At 38.4% G+C, this 21958-nt stretch overlaps 3 protein-coding genes across 4 annotated transcripts; 1 reads left to right on the top strand and 2 right to left on the bottom strand.

Moving 5' to 3' along the window:
• Positions 1-1460: 1460 nt before the first annotated feature.
• On the bottom strand, positions 1461-5238 carry LOC131326181 (DEAD-box ATP-dependent RNA helicase 10-like). The gene is made up of 6 exons (XM_058358822.1): positions 5181-5238; positions 3884-3992; positions 3708-3782; positions 3029-3175; positions 2763-2939; positions 1461-1497 (listed from the first exon to the last, which is right to left on the bottom strand). Exons 2-6 carry the CDS (start codon positions 3983-3985, stop codon positions 1492-1494), a joined length of 507 nt encoding a protein of 168 aa, XP_058214805.1. The 5' UTR covers positions 3986-3992; positions 5181-5238; the 3' UTR covers positions 1461-1491.
• A 1189-nt stretch (positions 5239-6427) lies between these two features.
• On the top strand, positions 6428-10817 carry LOC131326180 (BTB/POZ domain-containing protein At3g08570). The gene is made up of 4 exons (XM_058358821.1): positions 6428-6594; positions 7792-7858; positions 8260-9408; positions 9926-10817. The coding sequence occupies exons 1-4, from the start codon at positions 6521-6523 to the stop codon at positions 10448-10450; spliced, it is 1815 nt and encodes a 604-aa protein (XP_058214804.1). The 5' UTR covers positions 6428-6520; the 3' UTR covers positions 10451-10817.
• A 1235-nt stretch (positions 10818-12052) lies between these two features.
• Positions 12053-14515, bottom strand: LOC131326179 (acid phosphatase 1). Of its 2 annotated transcripts, none has more exons than XM_058358819.1 (4): positions 14119-14515; positions 13076-13481; positions 12712-12924; positions 12053-12423 (listed from the first exon to the last, which is right to left on the bottom strand). In XM_058358819.1, exons 2-4 carry the CDS (start codon positions 13459-13461, stop codon positions 12219-12221), a joined length of 804 nt encoding a protein of 267 aa, XP_058214802.1. In that variant the 5' UTR covers positions 13462-13481; positions 14119-14515; the 3' UTR covers positions 12053-12218. The 2 variants fall into 2 exon arrangements, with proteins under 2 accessions (XP_058214802.1, XP_058214803.1); XM_058358820.1 differs by having other exon boundaries at positions 14189-14515.
• Positions 14516-21958: the final 7443 nt, after the last annotated feature.

Here is a 21958-nt window from a genome sequence, read left to right as displayed (position 1 = left end):
TTCTTGACCAAACAAATATTAAAAAGAAACTAAATTAGAAAACTAAATACTCTAGAATTGTTATTTCTAAAATTGCAAGACTCCCTAACAAACAACTAAAACCAAAATAAGGAAAAACTAAATATATTGTCCTCTAACTTCGATAATATAAAATCGATCTCCATTCTGCATCACTCTTGTTTTCTTCTTGCCACCAGTTTCTTTGATTGCTTTCCTCTTCTTGTGACAAGATTTCTTTGATTTTCTACAGAAGTTTGAAAAAAGAAGAAAGAAATTAAAAGAGGTTGATACTTAATAAAACATTTCACAAGGACATTAGTAATAGCAAAGGACAACAGTAACAAGCAACAATGAAGAAGTTAGTTTCTTCCAGAATGTTAATAAAGTAAAAACAACTACTCCTACTATAAACTAAATACGCAATGGGAAAATTTTTCAAGGGCTACCAGGAAAATAGAAAAGAAAATTACTTTAACAACCTAGGGACCCTATGCTCTAGTGGCACCTATTAATCTACCAATCACATTTTTTCTATAATTGATTGACCACTTTCAAATTGTAGCACATATAGCGCTTGCTCTCAAGGCACTCCAACTCTTTCGGTATTTCTTATAAAGGAAGCCTCACTCTCGCTCAGTACGTAAATGTAAATCGGTGTCATATATTTCAGAAACGAGTACTCCTTGGGTGCTAACCATCACTCGAATTGGCTTTGACTATCTAATAATTCTAGATTCCAGTCCTTGTTTGGGCTAGAGCGCAGATCCAAAGCATGCACATTTCAGCTTCCACATAACCTTTGGGACATGCTTTTGCGGGATGACTAAACACCATACAGTGGTGGCACTTCTCTTGCTCGAGTCCTAGGAGCTCTTCCTCTAGATGGTTCATAGCTCTAGCTTCCTACGCTTATTAAAAATCACTGACGCTTTTCCAGCTGAAAAGATGCCGTTGCCTACCGTGAAAAGGTGAATTATCAAGAGTGGGCGGGTAAGGCATCCGTGCCCAACCAAGGAAGGGGGCAAGAAATGCCAGGCCAAAGCATCAGTGGATATTACTTGGACCAAATAGGGTTCAGAATGCCAAAAAATCTGCCAGTGGATATCACTTACTCTAAAAAAAGTCTCTCTAGTGGATACAAACTTCTTAGACACTTCCATTTTCAATTTTCTCCTCGATTATCCCAGAGCAATATTTGATGACACTGCATCAATTGCCTAGACAAAAACAGAGGAATCACTCGCTAGGTACCAAATCCCAATTGCTACAATAGGTGTTCTAAGTCCAGGTGATTAGTTGGTAGACAAGCTAACTGCATATAAAAAATAGAAAAGCTAAGAACCTAATACCATTTGGGATATTCTTCTGGCATCTGAGAAGCGCTCCAACAGCAGCAAAACTTCTTCTTCTTGAGCTGGAAAACTCACCAGCGTCTTCCCTGAAAGACAAACACAATGCGAGTCTTAAGAAGACTTGCCCATGGATTAACATTTACGGCTGTCCAAAATAAAAGATCGAACCATAAAATCGTCCACCAGAGTGATATGTACGGTTTGGACCAGATTTATTGTAGAGCGGTTTGGTAATCGCTCACAAAATAGAAAACCAAAGGCATTTGGTTCGAGTTATGGTTTTGACCTCATGAATCCATGACTAACTCTATTGCTATTTGAATGACGACACATGATCATATTTAAGTGGATGAAGTATAAATTTGGTCCAAAGGGTTACTATTTCATCAGGTTTATAATGTGAAAATGTACGCACAACTTAAAACAAGTAAGTGATGATAGGAGTAGCATTCGAACTGTGATTTCGGAAAAAAACCCCTAGTGCATTCTACTATGTGGTTTCATGGTTCAATAGCTAGGTTTAACTTCTATGCTTCTTAAACCCATATGAACGAATAAGCTTCTTCATCCGAACTGTGAACACCCCTATAATATCAACTCTAACATTGGTTGCCTACCAATAAGATTCTCAATCTGCAAAAATGACTTGATTTCGTACTGACTGGACTATTGAGATTGTAACACCCGTTAGCCCTTCCTGAGCAGTTCTTCCAACTCGTTGTATGTAATCCTGCAGAACATTCCATAAGTGACAAACAATAAGAATGATCAAATCATAAGAGGACAACAACTTTGTTTCCCTACATTACTGTTATAGGTGATATAAGCATCCACAGTACATTAATTGTCGTGATGACTGCGCATGCTTGTGGCTAACAAGGAGTTTTCAAGAATCAATACGAAAACAATCAAATAAGTACAGCAAAAGTTGGCAAAATGTCAGAAATCAAGTAACAATGTTGGAGCACTAGAAAAAAAAATATTCAAAAGTAAAGAATAAATGAACAAGCGAGAGACAGAAAGATCACATACTACAACCTCAAACAAATAGCTAACCCATGTCCATGTCTTAATTAAAAGTTGAAATGCAATCAAAAACTGTGATAACTAATTGAGACAATGCGTCCCACTGAAAACATAAGAAGAAACAAAAAACTTTCCACCAAAACATAACACTGTTCCACCAGGTCAGACCTTATTTTGAAATGAACTCTAGATTGTCTATGGAGATTGCTAGAAAATTAAAGATTGTTCTTCAGTGGAGAAGCCCATAATGAATGTACAAAACTACAAAAGTATACGAACCCACACCGAAACAGCAGCAGGAAAACAGCGAAGACTCCAGTTGCAATGGCTGGTATAAGATATCATACACAGAATTGTAGACACGAAGTACTAAGGAAGCCTGACCTTGGAATTTGAGGGGATATCATAATTGATAACCAAATCCGCACGTCGAATGTCAATCTCTCTCATGCCCACATCAGTGCACACAAGGATATTACACTTCCCAGCGTTGAACTTCTTTAAGCCTCCCAATCTTTTGGCTTGCCATGAATGAAACAAGGTGAGGGCATACTGCGAATGCTAAGATGCGATGAAAAAGACCACTGACTATAAAAGACAAGGCAAACCAAATTATGCAGTCAACCTATACAAAACATCCATACACGTACCTGGCTCATTTGACCATAAATTTGTATGGCTTTTAGCCCAAGGTTTCGAAGCATTTGAGCCAAAAGGCATGTTGAATCACTTGTTCGAGTAAAAACCATTGATGTACTTCCAGACATCTCAGTCAGAAGATATACGAGATAGCAATCCTGTGGCAAGAGTAAAGATGAATTCAGAACTACAGAAATGCAATAAAGATAGGTGATCACAGAGGCAAACCTTGCCTCGGCTATGCAAATTGGGACCTGTTCTTGGTACTCAAGCAATGCACTAACATGTTCCTCTCACGGATAAAAGGCGACTACAGAGTTTCCCAATAGATTTGAAAGGTTGGAAACAATCCCTCTTGTTTTTAAATGCAAGCTTTTTAACCACTGCAGAACGGTAGATTTAAGTCTCATCTTTCCTGCATTGTCCAGATCAAATTTAAGTCTTTTCTTACCTGCTCTTTGAACAACAGTTTCACGGATATCCTAAACAACTATACTTCTGTTGGATAAAACAAACAGATTCACGCTTTTTCCTCCCTTTTCTCTTGATTTCGCAGATTGTCACTCCTCCTTAAATCCAAAACAAATGATGTGGACAAAGCAACGCCCTAGTTGGCGTTCATTCTCAAAATCTTCAAAAAGACGAAAGTCACGAAACACGAAAGACAAGACAAATGCTATAGAAGGAAACCTTGTGCTTCGAAGGCACGAAGCAACACAGTTGCGTTACGGTTCCAACAGTGGAATATTTAGACGCAGCCTCAATCTGGAAGGAATTACGACTTAAAACATTAGTCACGAAGCTAATGAGGAAAATTAAGAACAGTATACGATGCAATGATAGATACAGTAGTTAACTTTGAATACCTTCACAGGATTCCTCAGACAAGCCCTCTGGATACCTTCACACAGACATAGTCCAAGATCATTGAATGAATTCACCAGTTGTACATGTTCGTCCTCTGCCATGTTTGAACTAGTAATCAACACAAGAAAAACAATTAGTCAAGTTAAAACCTCACAGAAAGTATGAAAATCTTATAACCCTCTCAACTCTTTCTACAGCTTATGACGTAGTGGAATTCACAAAGAGATTAGTTAACTACTAATCCAAACGAAATAGGTAATTCTTGAATCCATAAGAAGAGACAAAAACTGTGAAATATTTACACCCCTGTTCTAAAGCGTAACCCCGAAACTCTAAAAATAAATTGAAGTCACGTTTGTCATTGGCATATTTGTGTCCTTTGTGCCCTTAACGTGTATAACACAAGTCCGACGAGTATTTATACACTTTACACAATAAGCAACAATACGTGGTAAATGCAGCAAAAGAGGTCAGTGTAGTTATCGAATGTGTTGTATTCAATGAAATTTCAATTTTTTTGTGTGAGAAACTTATAACACTATGAACCTTAATTTAAAGGTGAATGCATATTTGAATATGACCCAATTTTGAACCATAAATCCCCAAAATGGATTGTTCATGACTCATTTCGGGTTAAGTAGTTCTCACCTTTTGTTCTCATTCATTAACCTCTATCGATAGTCGGTGAGGGTGATATTTGTCTAGACCATTCATGGCTGGAAATGAAACACCCATACCAGAATATTTTCATGGCTTAGGCTGGTTTGGTTTTTTTTTATTCAAAGAAAATTTGTATTTGTTAATTTTGTGTCAAATTTTTGTTGATTATTGATTCTTCTTGGCGAGAAAAATCAGAAAAAAAAAATTTTATGATCAAAAGTTAGATTTCTCTCGCCGAGAAAAATCAATAACTTGATATAAAACTAACAAATGCAATTTTTTTTTTAAAATAAAGACAAACTAATAAGTTACTTTGACTTATTGGTCAAAAACTAGCCAGAGGACTTTGAATGTTCCATCATATATACCCTTTATTTTTATATAAATAATATGCTCCGATCACTCTTTTTACATTATTTAACAACTTGCATGACATTTTTCCTTTGATAAAAAAGTCTCCCGCCACAAAATCAGAGCATAAATTCATCGTTCACTTAATAGAGGCCTCACTTGAAATCAAAGCATATACACTATATGAATTGACGCTAAAATAATTGATAGTACCTGATAGATTTCAAATATGAAATTTTAACAAGAAATAAATTTTTAAATTTCAGGACTTGACCACTGAGCAACCTTTTAAACTTGGGAGGGCTCCACCAAGGCTGCACAATCCGGCATTTGCTACCCGACACACGAAAAATTATACTATGCCCCAAGGGCATAGCCACGTGGTGCCCCGAGGCTTTCTGCACCACACATTTCAGTATCCCATGAAATGTGTGGTGCAGAAAGCCCCGGGACACCACGTGACTATGCCCCGGGGGCATGGAATAATCTCTCCCGACACACAAACCCCAATCCCACAAGGTTGCTTCACATGCTAATAATTGACTTCTTTCTAGATTTCTGTGCTAATTTTCTGTCCCATCAGTTCAACCTTCCTTTCAGCAGCTTTAGCTCTTCCTCAAAATACCCATTGTCTTTCATCTTAATAACCAGACAGCCAGCTCCCAGCCCTTTTGAGAATTGCATTGGCCATTGAAGAGTTGTTCAACCCTGTGGTGGACTCCACATACGGCAATGAGATGATTGAACGCAAGGAAGATGCAAATATATTAATGTTAGACTCGTAAATCAATGTATTTTCTCATGCAATTAGCGGCTCTATCTCTTTCTATGATTTGGACACATTTGGTCGGTTGAACTTCAACACACTATTATTAAATTTTTTTAAGATTAATCATTTACATTGATGAACGAGATATAAAAAAATTTAATATTATGACCCAAAATCCTAAGAAATTTACTAAAGATTATTCTTTTTTTGAAAAAGACAATCTGTAGGTAGGATCAATTTTTCTCAATTTCAATCCATATGTTGATACTTTATTCACTTCGTCAAGAGAAAAAAAATAAACGGAAAGAGGAAAAATGAAAACTTTACCCATCTCATTAGAGTAAAATTTGAAAATTAGTCAACTGAAGCACATAAATTCTAATTTTACAGTGACCCTATAATAAGTAGACTTGATAAAAAAGGAAAGAAATGAAAATGCAAAGGAAATTCTCACGCCGTCGATGCTTTTCCGTAACGTCTATGGCAGATTCGAAATTTCGAACTCCACTCTTTTACAGGATCGCATGGCTTCTGTTTCTGATGGGAATCAGAAACCAAAATAAAAAATATATATATCAATTGTTTTTTGGGGGTTGGGAGTGGTTAGTACAAGACAAAGGAATGAAAAGCAAAAGCAAACTCTGCAGCAAGAGGAGGAAAAGGTGCACTTTTTTGTTGTAAATCGACGTGCTCCAAGAGGGTATTGTCGTAAATTCAAGACGAACATTCACATTCCCTCTGTAGTAACATGGAGAGTACCTGTATTTCCATTCCATTCCATTGTCAGTGCTAAATTATCTGTCTCCTGAGTAGTTTCAGATGCTGTTCCAAGGTGAAGTTGAAACAAGGAACCAAAATGGTGTCTGAGAATTCTCTCTCCTCTCTCACCCGCTCTTCCACTCCCAACCTCTGCACTTCATTTGCTAACCGGTACCAAAATTCTCTCTCTTAAATGTGTGTATATGTGTGTGTGTGCGCATATTTATACACACATTTGATCCTCACACTAAGCTTCTGTCCCAAATTTTGGTAGTTTAGAATGTCCTTGGAAAACGTTTTTACGGTCACGCTCCTGCTCCTCCTGCTCTTGCTCGCGCGCATTACCTGACTTAACATATATGTACACGCGCATGATGTAAAATGGCTACATGGGCGGGCTTGATTATGTAATTTACGTGGGTGTAATTGTGTAGTTGTTGTCGCTTCGATCTGGTTTGATGTTTTCCTAATTCTTGGGTGTGCTATCAGTTTTGTACTATACTCCTATTTGTAGGCTTTATCATCTTTGAGGAACTGATAGTTAGTCGAAAATGAAAATGACAAAATTCAGTTTTCAAGCATATTTCCAACCTAACCTATATGCTTTCTTTCCATTTTTGGAGTTTTAATGTCGTTATTGTCCTATTGTTGTCTAATCCTGTTTCTTTCATACTCTTCTTCGCCCATTTTATTTGCTCTTTACTAGTTAGAAGTACCAGTTCAAATTTCCAACCAATGAATTGGTTTAAAGTCCTTTTACTGAGATTTATGCTTAGGTGTATATTTCTAGATATTGACTCTATTGGTTAGACTCTTGCCCTGGCTTTGTTGGGCCCCACTAGTTACGGTGAGAGTGGTCCTGGATTAGTCGGTTCATTGGACTGGTTCCATTGGACTGGATATATAGTATATACGGAAAAGTTTTGACTGGCCAACTTCCATAGATTATACAGAAAGGGCTAAAGAATTTTGAAGCATTTATGGCGGCGTGCAAAGTGTGGTTTCCTTGGATACCTTTTACTTTGTCATTTGATTCGGGCATTTGGCTTTTGATGTCTAGTATGTCCCAACTATAGTGGAGTCTTCATCTTGTGTTTCTAACAACTCTTTATATGTCACTCCTTTATTAATCTCTATGTTAGAGTAGTACATTGCGGCTTCTATGGAACAGTTGTGCAACCATTAAGCTAATATACGTCATGACCTTATTTTGTGAATATTTTACTTTTCTCTTATCATGGTAAATGGCTTTCTTGGATATTTGATAAAGATTGAAGTTTATGCTACGAGGCATGAGCTCTTTTTATGCTAAAAAATCACAATTGGAAGTTCTAAGATGGTTTAGGATTTTCTTTTGCTTGTTCACAGTATTTTTGCAGATGTTGCTGGGGATGTTACAGTTGTGGTTGATGGAGAGTCTTTTCTACTTCACAAGGTAACTTCTTTTAGTTTGTAGCAGAATTTAATAAATTTATTCTTACTTATTGTTCTTCCTCTTCATGCATAAGGAAACATTGACACATATTACACGAATACATGGTTTCTTCAATGCACCGATATGTTCTCAAAGACCCTAATGTCTTACAGAGTTTGTGTATCTAAACATGAATGACTTCTTTTTCAATGAAAGATGAAAATACATACGGGAATCATGCTGATGTGCACTCTGATAACAGTCCTGTTGTAAGTATCGAGTATTGGTAATGAATTTATACCTTCCTATGTGCATGGCTTGAAATGATTCGTTTCCTTATAGCTACATCCATATCACTCCTACTGTTTCTGACTTTTACCAAGACTAATCAAAGTCTACTCTTTGTACTCGTTTATGAAAAGTTTCCCCTGGTAGCTCGAAGTGGAAGGATTAGGAAAATGGTGGCAGATGCTAAGGATTCTAATATTTCAAGGTTGGAACTCTGTAACTTACCAGGTGGTGCCCGGACATTTGAACTAGCTGCAAAATTCTGTTATGGCATGAACTTTGAGGTTACTGCTTCAAATGTATCACATCTGCGCTGTGCTGCAGAATTCTTGGAAATGACTGAAGATTATTACGAAGTAAATCTCATCGAACGAACGGAAACCTATCTGAATGAGGTGGTTGTTCAAAGTCTGGAAAAGTCTGTGGAAGTTCTTTCCGCATGTGAGACACTACTTCCTATTGCAGAAGAGTTAGGAATTTTAAACAGGTGTGTTAATGCCATTGCGGTGAACGCATGTAGGGAGCAGTTAGTATCAGGTTTATCCCGTCTAGATTGTGAAAGCGGATCTGCAGAATTAAAGGGTGGATGTATTGATTGGTGGGTCGAAGATCTCTCAGGACTGAATATCGACTTTTATCATAGAGTTGTCTCTGCTATGGGAAGAACCGGTGTACGATCAGATAGCATTGTTGCGTCTTTAATGCACTACGCTCAAGTTTCTTTAAAGGGTATTGGAAAACAGCAAATCCGGAACCCAGCTAGAACAAATCCAGGTGCCATGGAAAACACCCAGAGGGAAATTGTGGAAACTCTTGTGAGTCTTATGCCAACAGAGAAGAGTTCATCTATTCCGCTGAGTTTTCTGTTTGGGATGTTGAGGATGGCAATCATGGTTGATGCTACCCTCGCTTGCAGGCTTGAGCTCGAGAGGAGGATTTCATTTAGGTTGGAAATGGTTCCGCTTGATGATCTGCTTATACCGTGCATTCAGGCTGGTGACTCCATGTTTGATGTGGATACTGTGCATAGGATATTGGTGCATTTCCTGCAGCGGATTGAAGAGGAAGAAAATGATGATTGTGGGTATGAATCAGATGGCCTTGGTTCTCCAAGCCATGGGTCTGTGCTGAAAGTTGGACGGCTTGTTGATGCGTATTTAGCAGAAATTGCTCCTGATCCGTATCTCAGTGTACAAAAGTTCACTGCAATAATTGAGATACTGCCCGACTATGCTCGTGTGATTGATGATGGGCTATACAGAGCCGTTGATATATTTCTGAAGGTAAATTTAAGCATTTTTTTCTTTCCATAATGCTAACTTTTTATGTTGAGCTATAAGACCATCTCATTCACTCAACATTTTTGATAAACTAAGGCATGCTTGGTGCATGTTTTGTTTCTTCGAGAGTAGTTTTTGTAACGGGCTCCAAAATGAAAACACAAAACAAGTGTTTTCCTTGCTAACGGAACAAATGAAGCCATGCTTATAAACAATAAAACAAAGTCCAGTGCACATCAAATTCTCTTTGGACAAGAACAAGAACATGTTGCCTGTTTTCTTCTGACAGCAGAAAAATGGAAGCATGTAAAGCAAATAAATGGTGGCATCATTCCTTGGTCTTCTATTAAAACTCTGTTTTGTTTGCAAAGTTGAAATTTTAATGGACTTCTCGGCTTATTGACTTAGGAGTTAGGAGGCAGCTCCAAGTCTTCTCAGAAACTTGCAAAATTTAGACTGCTCTTAATAGTTTCTTCTTATTGTCTGACTTGATCTGTTATATCCTGTTTTCCCCAATTAGGCCCATCCAATGTTACCAGAGCATGAACGTAAGCAGCTCTGTAAATACATAGACTGCCAAAAGCTCTCTCAAGAAGCCTCAAATCACGCTGCACAGAACGACAGGCTCCCAGTCCACATGGCAGTGAGGGTTCTCTACTATGAGCAGCTCCGTCTTAAGAGCACTGTGTCTGGGAGTTCTGGAGACGGATTCTTGTCACAGAAAATCAGCAGCGGTATCCCTAGTGCGGCCATGTCCCCTAGGGATAATTATGCTTCTTTGAGGAGGGAGAATAGGGAACTTAAGCTTGAGATTTCAAGAATGAGGGTGAGGCTTAGTGAACTGGAAAAGGAACAGGTGGTCATGAAACAAGGGATGATGGAGAAGTCAGGGAATGGGAAAAAGTTTTTAACTTCGATTTCTAAGGGGATTGGAAGAATAGGAATATTTCATGGTCCAGGAGGTGGAAAGCAGCAACAATCCGGGAGGAAATCCAGGGCATCAGAAGGAAAAACTGGAAGGAGTCGGAGGTACTCTTTATCTTAGCATTAGGTTTGAGTTATAATTCAGCAATTCTGGGAAATTTTCCATTTTTTTGAGGTAGATGAGTGGCTTTTTCATGAACTGCAGTAGATGTTAAATGTCAGTTCATAGGCTCAAATTCCATGGTGGGGCGTATTATCACCTCTTTATGGTTGCTGAAATTGAATCAATCTTACACCCAACAGAACATGATGTCAGCATTCATACTAGGGGGGGATCTACCAAGAACTTTTCACATCAAAATTTGGAGCAGAATTCATACTTGTCAAGTATTTTGACATATGATTTATTGGTCTAGTGTTAGGGTCAATCTTCTTCATTTTCTATGTAATTTTGCTTGCTGTTCTATGTAATCGTTGTCTACTTTTTTCATCAACGCGCAAAATCAGTAGGTGACATTGTCTGGACCAAATCTTAAGGAAAATCTGTAAGCTATACAAAAAAAAAAAAAAAAGAAGCTCTATAACATCAAAAACTAAGTTTTGCTTTTCTTTCGGGAGTTGGTACGTAATTGGACCATACCATTTTTTGGTTTACCGTACTTCAACTTGCAACTATGACGATTCATCAGCCAAAGATGGGAAATAATGTTGTCGACTTTGCGATCTAAGGTTATGGATAACTATCTCATAGCATTTCCTCTTTTTGTGGTTCTACTTCCCGGGCAAACTTTGTAGGAGTAGAATTGTAAGGAAAAAATCTATTACACACCAATGCATACATGCATTCGCATATTCCACGTCTACCCACAGGCCATGACCATGAAATATTTGGTGAATATGAACACTCAAGATACAGAGGCTAAAGGCCAATTTTTATTCGTTAAGGGTTGACCAACCCAAATAATCACAATTCAACTAACCATTTTCTCTTCCGGCAGGCCGAACTGCCTGAGGTATGCATTGTCATCACAGAAATACAGTTCGACATTCTTCTTGCCACGAATCAGACAATGTTTTTTTTATTTAGACAATGGTTGTTGCATGCTAAGCTATAAGTTGTTTACCGCACTGGAAAAAGAGAGAATAAAATAAAAGTCAAGAAAAATGCAGAAGTTATGCTCAAACAAGAAGATAAGAAAAGTGACTATGGTTAGCAAATATAGGCCACAGGCCTTTGGGACTAGGGATATATATTCTTAGCGTGGAAATGAGCAAACTATTTCCTCTTCTGTGTTCTAGAAAGTAACTTGCTGCCATCATGCATGCTATTGAGGAAAATGAAAATGAAAGGCACTGTGCTGTGCTGTGCTGTGCTGTGCTGTCTTTACAGATCGAATTCTGCATGTTTGCCTGCAGCAGAGGTGGAAAAAGCCAAGGAGCCTTTGCTGAGCAAAGTGAGGCCATTCAACCATTGTGTTGTTGACACGTACGTAGTACATGAAACAATCATATCCAAAATACTGTATATATACATATCACTACGACAATATTGCTCTTTTTTAAGTTCCATTATTAATTAAGATCCATTATTTGACAGTACCCATTAATTAAGTCCGTCCTGTACAAAGTCAAAACATCAGCTTCTGTATACTTTATATTAATTATTTCCATGAACCAATTAGCTAGCTAGGCTTCCAGTACTCATGGTATATATACTCCGATCGATACATGTGACATTTTATTTTATTTTTACAGTTGGATATATATATATATATTGAAGTCATCGATGATATTAATTCATAATCACGATCGAGTTCAGACAACAATGGGTGATCGATCACTTTAATTAGGTAGTTAAATTTAGTCTAGTCTAGTCTAGTCCAAAATCCTCAAGGAACGAAGTACATGGGATTAGGAAGTTTGAAAGTCCGATTGCCCGTACAATTCCCTTGAAGATCACTCCACTGGTCTCCAACGTTACCCCATATTCTGTAACCACCGGCACCAATATCCCCACCTGATCCACCACCTTCCAATTGCTTCCTTATTTCTGACTTGTATGCCACCGCGCTTTGTCCCCTGTATGCTGCGCTCCTGCACGCATATCACCATATATCATATATGTATGCCCGGCCTCATCAAGAACACAAATACAGAATTACTCCTATATATATGAATCATGAGTATTTATCTACAGGGTCGACGGGTCAAGATTCTAGCTAGCTAGTTCCTTAGCCCCTAGCGCCGGTGTGAACATGTATATATATTGAAAACATGAAAAAAAATAAAAAAAATGGACTGCATGAGATGAATATTTATCGACTTTACTTAAAAACCAAAATAATATACTAAAAGTTATACATGCATGAAGATTAATTGTACCTCATAATCAGCTTTTCATAACCAATGAATCCCTGCTTGTGCAAATTATCAAGTGTAGCCTGCCCCAGCGTCTCTTCATCTCTACCCGTAACCAGAAACACCTTAAATCCTCTTCCCACCAAATTGTCGAATAACCCTTGAACTGCTGGTATCGCCGGGCACTCTCCTCTCAACGCCCACTTCCTAAACCCGTCAGGATCAAACGGATCACACCTGCCCACACACACACACACATATAAAACGATCGAGCAAATCTTGGAAAACAAAAAATTAAACTGCTTTTTAAATTTTTTGAATAAATATGATTGCTACCAATTTGAGACCATATAAAAGTACAATCAACCATATAGGTACAGGTACGTACCCAAAACGCTTGCCTCGGTAGTAAAAGACATTAGAGATGCAGGTATCGTCCACGTCGAGGATCCAAGCATCCAAGCCATCCTCAGAGAGCTGAATCGTATCAATATAACTCTCAATATGCTCCATAATGAAGTTTAGGTCACGCTCATATTGGCCACCAGTCATGTAATTCTCAATGTGTCGCAGGCACTGAGTTGGTGTGGTCCGCCACGCACGGACGTTGTTTGCCTCCACGCCCAGCCTCCAGCTCAAGCAATAGCTTGCGCTATCGTCTGGTAACGGAGCGCTTGGTCTCCCGCATGGCCTTGTGTAGACCGACTTTGTGAACGTGGCGAAGAAGAGAAATATGAATACCTCCCATATTTGTTGCATCGCTGCTGAAATCATACGCGCGCGCCCTTACGTACCTGTCAAAGGGATCGAAATCCTTTCAAAAACATGTTAGCAATTACTCTATTCATCTCATAAATGTTGGTCTCTTTTGGAAAATCGTCCCTAGCTGATTTGTTCAACGAATAAAGTATTTTGGCGCATAATTTTTTTTAACTTTTTATATAATTCAAAATTTTCAATCAGTTCTTTAGATTAGTTTATTAAAAAGATATAGCAAGTTACGCACTAAAGTGCTTAATTTTTAGAAGAAAATGGTACTTTCAAATGATTTCACCAATTGGGTCAAAGGGAGTAATATTATATTTATATACAACTAACCAATTAATGGGACGTTGTATGAATTTCTAACGTTCAAGAATCCACGCATGAATTTTGTTTTTTCTTGTATGTGATGCATCGCTATATTTGCATGGTTCTAATTGGAGCCTAACAAAATTGAGCTAATTATCCATTTTTGGTCCATCGTGCACAAGAGATATATTTATAATATCGGCTGTTGTGTATCTATTTATATGAGCTTTCTGATGTCGTTACACCATAATATTTACAATGTTAAAAATCAAATTGATTTGTTTCTAATATGGATACATGTTGGTTTGTATCTCTGAGCTATATATGGCTCAAATTGAACCGTACAATGATTGAACCTACCTAAATTCTTTTGGCGGTAATTAATGATCACAAATATTTCACGAACGCAACACTTGATCTTGATATGTACCGTTTGATTACCATGATAAGGCGACCATTACCATCACTGGTCTCGATTTGGTTGAGAGAGAGAGAGAGAGAGAGAGAGAGAGAGAGAGAGAGAGAGAGAGAGCAAACTACTTCAGAGAGAATTAGAGAAGAAGAATCTTATGGGCGATGGATGAATGCATATGGACGATAGATGACATGATACAATCTTATGGGCGAACGGTAGCTAGCACGAAGAATAGCACAATTGGGCTGGTGGTGGCAAGGAATAACTAACTTTACAGGGAGGGAGGGAGTTGGAAGGGATGATATATATATTTCTTAGGAGTTGCAACTGGCCGGAGATCGATTCTTAAGAAACCCAAACTCTAGCTAGATTTATATATATACACTAAAACAAAAGGGCTCCAGAATTTTCTATATGGGGAGGGTATACTTTTTCTTGTTAATGCACAATTTGGTTACTATTCTTCGTGCGCCACATGGCTCCACAATTAAGGCCGGCCAATTAATATTCCACAACTTTTCAATTTAACATGATCATCATCATTATCTTTAATTGGTTGGAGGAGGAGGACCAATTGCTGGATCGTATATTCTCATTCCCCACTGTTGAGTTTTCTTCCCATTTCTTTAATTAGGAAGAAGTAGTCAACTTGGATAGATACTGATGGATGCAAGCATGTAAAAAGAAAACCCAGTTATATATGATAACAGACCTAATTAATGTATATGAGTATCGTTGTCTATATATATTCATTGTTATTGGACCCTAGCTTTTCTATGGTTTTAGTGGAGGGCCTGGACGCACATATATAGTCAATCGCATTGTGGTTTAGGTACTTAAACACTTCTGAAAATGAGTATCCCTTTCTTCTCTCTTTCTATCTTCAAAGTACTAGCTGATTAATTCTTCAATTTGGTACTTCTAGGTATCATGTGGCATTGCTTATGTGATACACTAGCGGCTAATGAGTTGCTGCAACACATGTACATGCACTATGTGCGTCACCCCTTAACCCTTACCCCATCTACATGTGTCATAATTCGCACTTGATGTGGGATCGATAATCTTTTTGGATCACTTAGTTGGAAAGGTCAAATGTTTTTTTAAATAACTGAGAGTACTTCAAGAGGTGTCTTTAAGCACCAAATTTATTGACCCTATATGTGCCACCATTGTCGGGCTAGCTAGGTTTGGTATTTCAAAAAACCCATTTAATTTCGAAGTCTTTAATTTCTTATATGTTTTTAATGTTTTATAGTTTCTTCTATGTTTGTGCTACATATATTTTTCATCATTCAATTGTTATTACAACGTTGGGTAAGCAACAGAGATAACAAAGAAGTCAACTTGGGTCAAACTTGAAGATCAATCCGTCACTTGTAATCCCAAGCACCAGGATCCATGAAGCTAGGACAGATCGGAGGTTGGAAGTTTGACCTGAATCAGGACCGAGAGTCCACGCATTAATCAGATCGAGATGGTTTGCTTACATGATTGTCACATGGCACTCGGTGCGTCATGTATGACGACACTCCAAGAAAGTGGTTATGGCATGGGGCTAACACGAGCTTGTTTGGAGCCTTAGCAGGGCCGGTTTACAAGGTAAGTGAGAGAAGTATGGGCTTTGGACCCCCCAAAAAGACTAAAAATGAGGGTTTCAAAATTCTAGAACCCTTATATATATACACTGGTACCTGAAAATTGAGCGACAAAGCTGATTGATCTCGCATGAAAGTGCAATTTAGAGTCAGAGAGCAATTTAAAATGGGGTGTTGGGTTGGTGGTGATCAATGATTCATGAGTGGTTTGGATGTGGTAGTGCATGTGTTTCTTAATTTGTTTATAAATTATACTACTAGTAACAAAGGCGAACTTAAAGTGGGAATAGAGTCAGATTCAAAAATGGTGGAATTACAATCGTCACACCACCCAGTCCCTCCCCCCACCCTCTTCCCCGTGTCGCATGCAATGCGTTGCCCATTCCTAAAGCCCGCCCAAATTCTCCCTCTTAACTCAAGTCCTAGCTCCTTCAAATTGATTGACATGTCTGCAGAGACATATACGTAGCGTCCGTCTATATGTTAATGTTAATTGATGATGTGTATATGCATTATTATTTTGAATCATATGTGCCGTACGTACGTACGTACGTGGGGTTGGAAGTACTGAGCTGTATATATCTATTTCTCGTAAATACTAAATAGGAACAAACATCTCTTGTTGAATACTCTAAAATGCATGTGGGTAAATATGTAATCCGCGTCCGTATATGCAACCGTAAACACAAGCATTAATTGGTGCGTCTATAAGTCAAGCTGCAGCTAGTCTGGTCTCGACTCGCTGCATTGAAAAATAAATATTTTTTCCATTCTGTAAGTTTGAGTTTTGCTTCTGAGGTGTGCGGAACAAATAAGATTAGTCCTTTAACAATTAGTTGAGATGTGTCTACGCTAGGTGGGACACTATATATGAGTTAATAAAAAAAACAAAAAAAAACATGGTGTAATCATTATGGGAAAAAAATCGAAATGGTTCCTGTAGTTAAGTGTTTGTGTCAACTTGGTCCCTGTAGTTGTAATTGACTCGATTTACACTTTGTACTTTCCATTTTGTTTCAATTTAGTCCAATTGCTAACTGTCGTTAGTCCGCCGTTAGTTCTTTTAAAACAAGACAAAAATAAGCCAATAAAGACAAAAATAAGTCAATAAGCCAATTTTTCGTCTTTATTAAAAAAATGGATTTCGATGGTAATTTTTTACTTTTTAGGTTTCTCTCGTCATAACGAAGCAATAATCTCTGAAAATTGACAAAAAATTAACAAATGCGAAAAAAATTGAATAAGAACAAAAAATAAGCCACTTAACTTATTTAGCCGAACAACCCATGAGTTCATGTAATATTCTGACTTTTGGATATGGTTCTTTATCATGTTGTGACTTTTGGACATGGTTCTATATTCATTTTTAGCACTATGCAGAAAAATAAGACATCTCAGTATTTGTCCACAAGTTGAACAGATAGACAATACCAGTGGTTATATTACCTCATGGCTGATCATAAAAATGCTGAATTTGAGGGCAATTTTTTGCAGAAAACTATAACCAAATTTCTTCTCAAGTGCCTCCTTTATCAATGGAGAATGAAAGAATGAGTTGTGTTTTGGTTCAGAGGTATATTAGGTAGGCTTGTGCAAAAAATCCGTTCACCCACGGACCCAACCCGACCCGACTCGAAGGGTCTCAGGCGGGGTCAAACATGTCGTTCGGAAGAGTACAGGTTTATTTTCTGTTAAAAATTAGATTTGGTTCGGGGTCCAGGTTGGTGTGTTTCTTACTCGACCCGACCAATTCATAAAGATTAATTCAATTTTTGGTCGGACCCGACCCGACGTAAAGAATCGGGCTCACGGACAGTTCTTACCCCTTTTCGATTCGGTTTGCAGGCCTAAAACATTTGTTACCCGACATGTTTGGTCGAGTTCGGGAGCAAACCCGACCCGTGCACATCCCTAATATTAGGGCAAGAGGGGAATGAGAGAATTACTGTTTTAACCTCAAAAAAGGGAGCCATTTGATTATGCTGTTAAAAGGACTAACGGCGAACTAACGGCAGTTAATAATTGGACCAAGTTGAAACAAAATGAAAAGTACAGAGTGTAAATCAAGCAAATTACAACTACAGGGACTAAGTTGACACAAACACTTAACTACATGGACCATTTCAATTTTTTCCCCAATCACTAATTTTTTTTTTTTTTTAAAATGTCATTGTATTCCAAAAAACCCAGCTCAAAAGACATCCTTGGACAAAACAGAAACTAAAGAGTGCGGAATACAACCCGAAAGACTCAAAAGATTCCTCTCCCTACAATGAGAAGCAATCAAGTGCGCAGCACTGTTACACTTTCTACCACACCAAACAAAGGACCACTATTAGAGGTGCAAACAATTGCTAATCTTGAGCTCGAGCTCGGCTCTTTTGTAAACAAGTCAAACCCGGTTCATTTATTAAACGATCTAAGTTTATACAAAGCTTTAAAGTGTTGAATTCGACTTATTTACTACACGAGTCTAAAATTCAAGCTAGAACTTTATTCGATTACTAAACGAGCAGAGCCTCTACGGAGGCTCTACCTATTCATGAGAGTTGGATTCGTTTTGCAGCCATAATCATGACTGCATTTGTCTGACGTCTGTTCCATTATGAAATTGAAAAGTGGGAAACGCTAGATGGAAGTGATTCAGACGTACGTTACGGCGGGATCCACTGGAAAAGAAACATCCATACCTGTTTTGTATGGAGTATATACTAATCACACAGTTAATTTGTAAAATTACAATTAAAACAAAGTCAACTGCCTTAGATTGGATGAAACGTATATGAGTGGGAATTAATTTGGTTGGCTGACGTTTGATTCGCAAATACTAGTAGAATCTATCGATTTTAGTGGCATCATTATCAGGCATGCATATAAGAATCAGCTAATAACAAAAATAATAAGTCTAGGTGCACTCCTATCCGGTGGCGGAGCTAGAATTTTGAATCCGGAGAACCAGCTTAATAGATATATTTTTTATTGAAATATATACTTATTATATCATAAGGTTTTTACTTTCCAATATATTAGTATTATATTTATACATTGAAATGATTCTAGCCCAATACAATTAAAGTATACCAATTTTTTTTTTTTTCGTTAGGTTGCTTCAATTGTCATGTGATTATTTTCCTATTCATGTGAAGAATTTGAGAAATGAGAATATAAGATAACTGATTTTTTATCAAATCAAACCAAAATTATTAAGATTATAAGTAGTTATACACGAATAATGATCAATAATATTCAAGTTCAGGTATATGCAAAATAAAAATTTTAAAACTCAAATGCTCGGGGAGCCGGGGCCGGGGATAGCTCTGCCAATGCTCCTACCAACCACTCCCTGACCACATATGTACGAGGCTCATCTCATAATTAAATGTGTAAGACCGACACATATATGAGAGATGAGTGATCGGGGTGTGATCGGTAGGAGGAGTACATATCCCATGCATATAGATATAGTAGATCTGCAGAAGCCGTCTAGCCAATAAATTGGAGGTTCTGTTGTACGTCCATTAGTAACATTCACTCCACCAACCAACTCGATCTCTTCCACTAATTATTAATAATCCGGAAAGTGACTTAATTGGTTAATTAGTAATGATACTCTTTCTAATCTGCCGATCGAGGAAGTCATTAATTACCATTCCAATTCTATTTCTAGATTATGAATGAGAATGGCAGTGATGAATGTGCTCAAGCATTAGCGAATAGCCTTTACCATCCACTATGTCTATATTAAAAAGATAAATAAATAGTGTAAGATTAGATGTTAGCATATGCTGGTTTAAGTTTAGCATTGGTGCCCAAACTGTTGGGAATGCCTTGTTTATGCCTTGTATTCTTTAGTCCCACATTGGTTAACTATGTTGCTCCTATTTATGTAGCCTATTATAAATAGGGCTTTTGGGGAACTTCTATGGTATCCTTTTGGGGCTGTCATATTGGTGGCCTTTCTAGACGAGTTACGGATCATAGCCGGCTCTTTGTATCTCTTCTTCACGTTGGTTAGTGAATCCTCTCTCTCCTCGCCCGTGGACGTACCCAATTTGGGGAACCACGTATATCTTGTGTCTTTGTGATTTCTTGTTTAGTTTTAGTTTTTTCAATTTCTCGTTCTTAGCTTGCGTTCATAGCGTTCGTTACAACAAACTGGTATCAGAGCCTTAGGTTGCAAAAACTAGGGTTTCGTTTCCGATTGTGGCTATGGCGGCTAAATTCGAGATTGCGAAGTTTGATGGGCAGAGCAGCAGTTTCAGTCTTTGGAGAGTAAAGATGAAGGCTCTGTTAACCCAACAAGGATTGCACAAGGCTTTGTCAGGCAAGACTAGTTCTGGAATTAAAGAGGAAGATTGGGATGATACGGATGCCAAAGCTCTGAGTTCTATTCAGTTGAGTCTGGCAGATGATGTTCTTCGCGAGGTGGAAGAAGAAACTTCAGCAGCAGGAATTTGGCTGAAGTTGGAAGGCATATATATGACGAAGTCGCTCACCAACAGGTTATATCTCAAACAACGTCTTTATACGTTTCGTATGCGAGAAGGTATACCTGTTAAAGATCATTTAGACGAGTTCAACCGTATTATTATGGATCTGAAAAATATTGATAGTAAAATTGAGGATGAGGACCAAGCCCTAATTTTGCTATGTTCTTTACCACTTTCGTATGAGCACTTTGTTACAACCCTATTGTATGGCAAAGACACGATATCCATGGAGGATGTTAAGGCCAGCCTATATTCGAAAGAATTGAGGAAAAAAGTGTCAGGTGAGGGTGATGCCCATGCGGAGGGTTTATTTGTTAGGGGAAGAACAACAGAAAGGGTGGAGTCGAGTAATAGGGGAAGATCCAAGTCATCAGGTAAGAAGAAGGGAAAGTGTAATTATTGCAAGAAACCCGGGCACTGGAAAAGTGACTGTTTAAAACTCAAAGAGAAGGAAAAAGAAGACCAGAAAGGGGGTAAAGTAATTGCTGGAATTGCTGAAAGTTCAGATGAGTCAGATAATGTGTTATCAGTTACAGAGGGCGATTCTCGCTCTAATACCGAGTGGATTCTAGATTCTGGATGTTCATACCATATGTGTCCGCATAGAGAGTGGTTTTCTACTTATGAGGCGGTCAATGGTGGTACAGTTTTGATGGGCAACAACATGGCCTGTAAGACTGTTGGTTCAGGAACGATTCAGCTTAGGATGCATGACGGTATTGTTAGGACTTTATCTGAGGTTCGACATGTTCCGGATTTGAAGAAAAATCTTATATCCCTGGGTGCTCTTGATTCTCATGGTTGCAAATTTCTCGGTGAAGGTGGAGTTTTGAAAGTCTCAAGGGGTGCATTAGTACTGATGAAGGGTCAGAAGCGTGGTAACCTCTATACACTCCAGGGCAGTACAGTTATAGGTGCTGCAGCAACGGTTGCTTCATCCAAGGTTTCAGATTCAGACTTGACTCGATTGTGGCATATGCGCCTTGGGCATATGAGCGAGAGGGGGATGACAGTTTTGAGCAAACAGGGTTTGCTATGTGGCCAGAAAATTGAGAAGCTGGATTTCTGTGAGCATTGTGTCTACGGCAAGCAGTGCAGGGTAAAATTCAGTACAGCTGTTCATCGCACCAAAGGCACGGTGGATTATTTTCACTCGGATCTTTGGGGTCCCGCAGAGGTAACTTCTAAAGGTGGTTTTCGATATTTTATGAGTATTATCGATGATTTCTCTCGTAAAGTTTGGGTGTATATGTTGAAACATAAGAGTGACGCCTTTAATACATTCAAACAGTTTAAAACTTTGATTGAGAATCAGACTGGTAAGAAAATAAAACGTTTGAGAACTGATAATGGTATGGAGTTTTGTCTTGGTGAGTTTGATAGGTTCTGCAGTGATGAGGGCATTGTGAGGCATCACACAGTGAGAAAAACCCCTCAGCAGAATGGTGTGGCTGAACGAATGAACAGGACTCTTTTGGAGAAGGCACGTTGTATGTTGTCCAATTCCGGATTGGGCAAAGAATTTTGGGCTGAAGCCGTTTCCACAACATGCTATTTGGTGAACAGGTCTCCGTCGACTGCTATTGAGTGTAAGACTCCGTTTGAGGTATGGTCAGGTCATCCGGCTGATTATTCTGTGTTGCGTGTTTTTGGGTGTCCAGCTTACGCTCATGTCAATGAGGGTAAATTGGAGCCAC

Source organism: Rhododendron vialii, chromosome 5a, assembly GCF_030253575.1.
Source record: "Rhododendron vialii isolate Sample 1 chromosome 5a, ASM3025357v1".
Taxonomy (NCBI): Eukaryota; Viridiplantae; Streptophyta; class Magnoliopsida; order Ericales; family Ericaceae; genus Rhododendron; species Rhododendron vialii.
The sequence above is the reverse complement of the archived record's forward strand: the minus strand, read 5'-3'. Positions and strand labels throughout refer to the sequence as shown.

Bases quoted from the DNA above. Each gene is read 5' to 3' on its own strand.
- LOC131326181 (XM_058358822.1), bottom strand. From the start codon at position 3,985: ATGGCAGAGGACGAACATGTACAACTGGTGAATTCATTCAATGATCTT. The intron at 3,783-3,883 runs GTATTCAAAGTT...AATTCCTTCCAG, and splicing joins GTCTGAGGAATCCTGTGAAG to ATTGAGGCTGCGTCTAAATA. The intron at 2,940-3,028 runs GTACGTGTATGG...ATCGCATCTTAG, and splicing joins TTTATGGTCAAATGAGCCAG to CATTCGCAGTATGCCCTCAC.
- LOC131326180 (XM_058358821.1), top strand. From the start codon at position 6,521: ATGGTGTCTGAGAATTCTCTCTCCTCTCTCACCCGCTCTTCCACTCCC. The intron at 6,595-7,791 runs GTACCAAAATTC...GCTTGTTCACAG, and splicing joins TGCACTTCATTTGCTAACCG to TATTTTTGCAGATGTTGCTG. The intron at 7,859-8,259 runs GTAACTTCTTTT...GTTTATGAAAAG, and splicing joins AGTCTTTTCTACTTCACAAG to TTTCCCCTGGTAGCTCGAAG.
- LOC131326179 (XM_058358819.1), bottom strand. From the start codon at position 13,461: ATGATTTCAGCAGCGATGCAACAAATATGGGAGGTATTCATATTTCTC. The intron at 12,925-13,075 runs GTACGTACCTGT...GTGTGTGGGCAG, and splicing joins TACCGAGGCAAGCGTTTTGG to GTGTGATCCGTTTGATCCTG. The intron at 12,424-12,711 runs GTACAATTAATC...ATATGCGTGCAG, and splicing joins TATGAAAAGCTGATTATGAG to GAGCGCAGCATACAGGGGAC.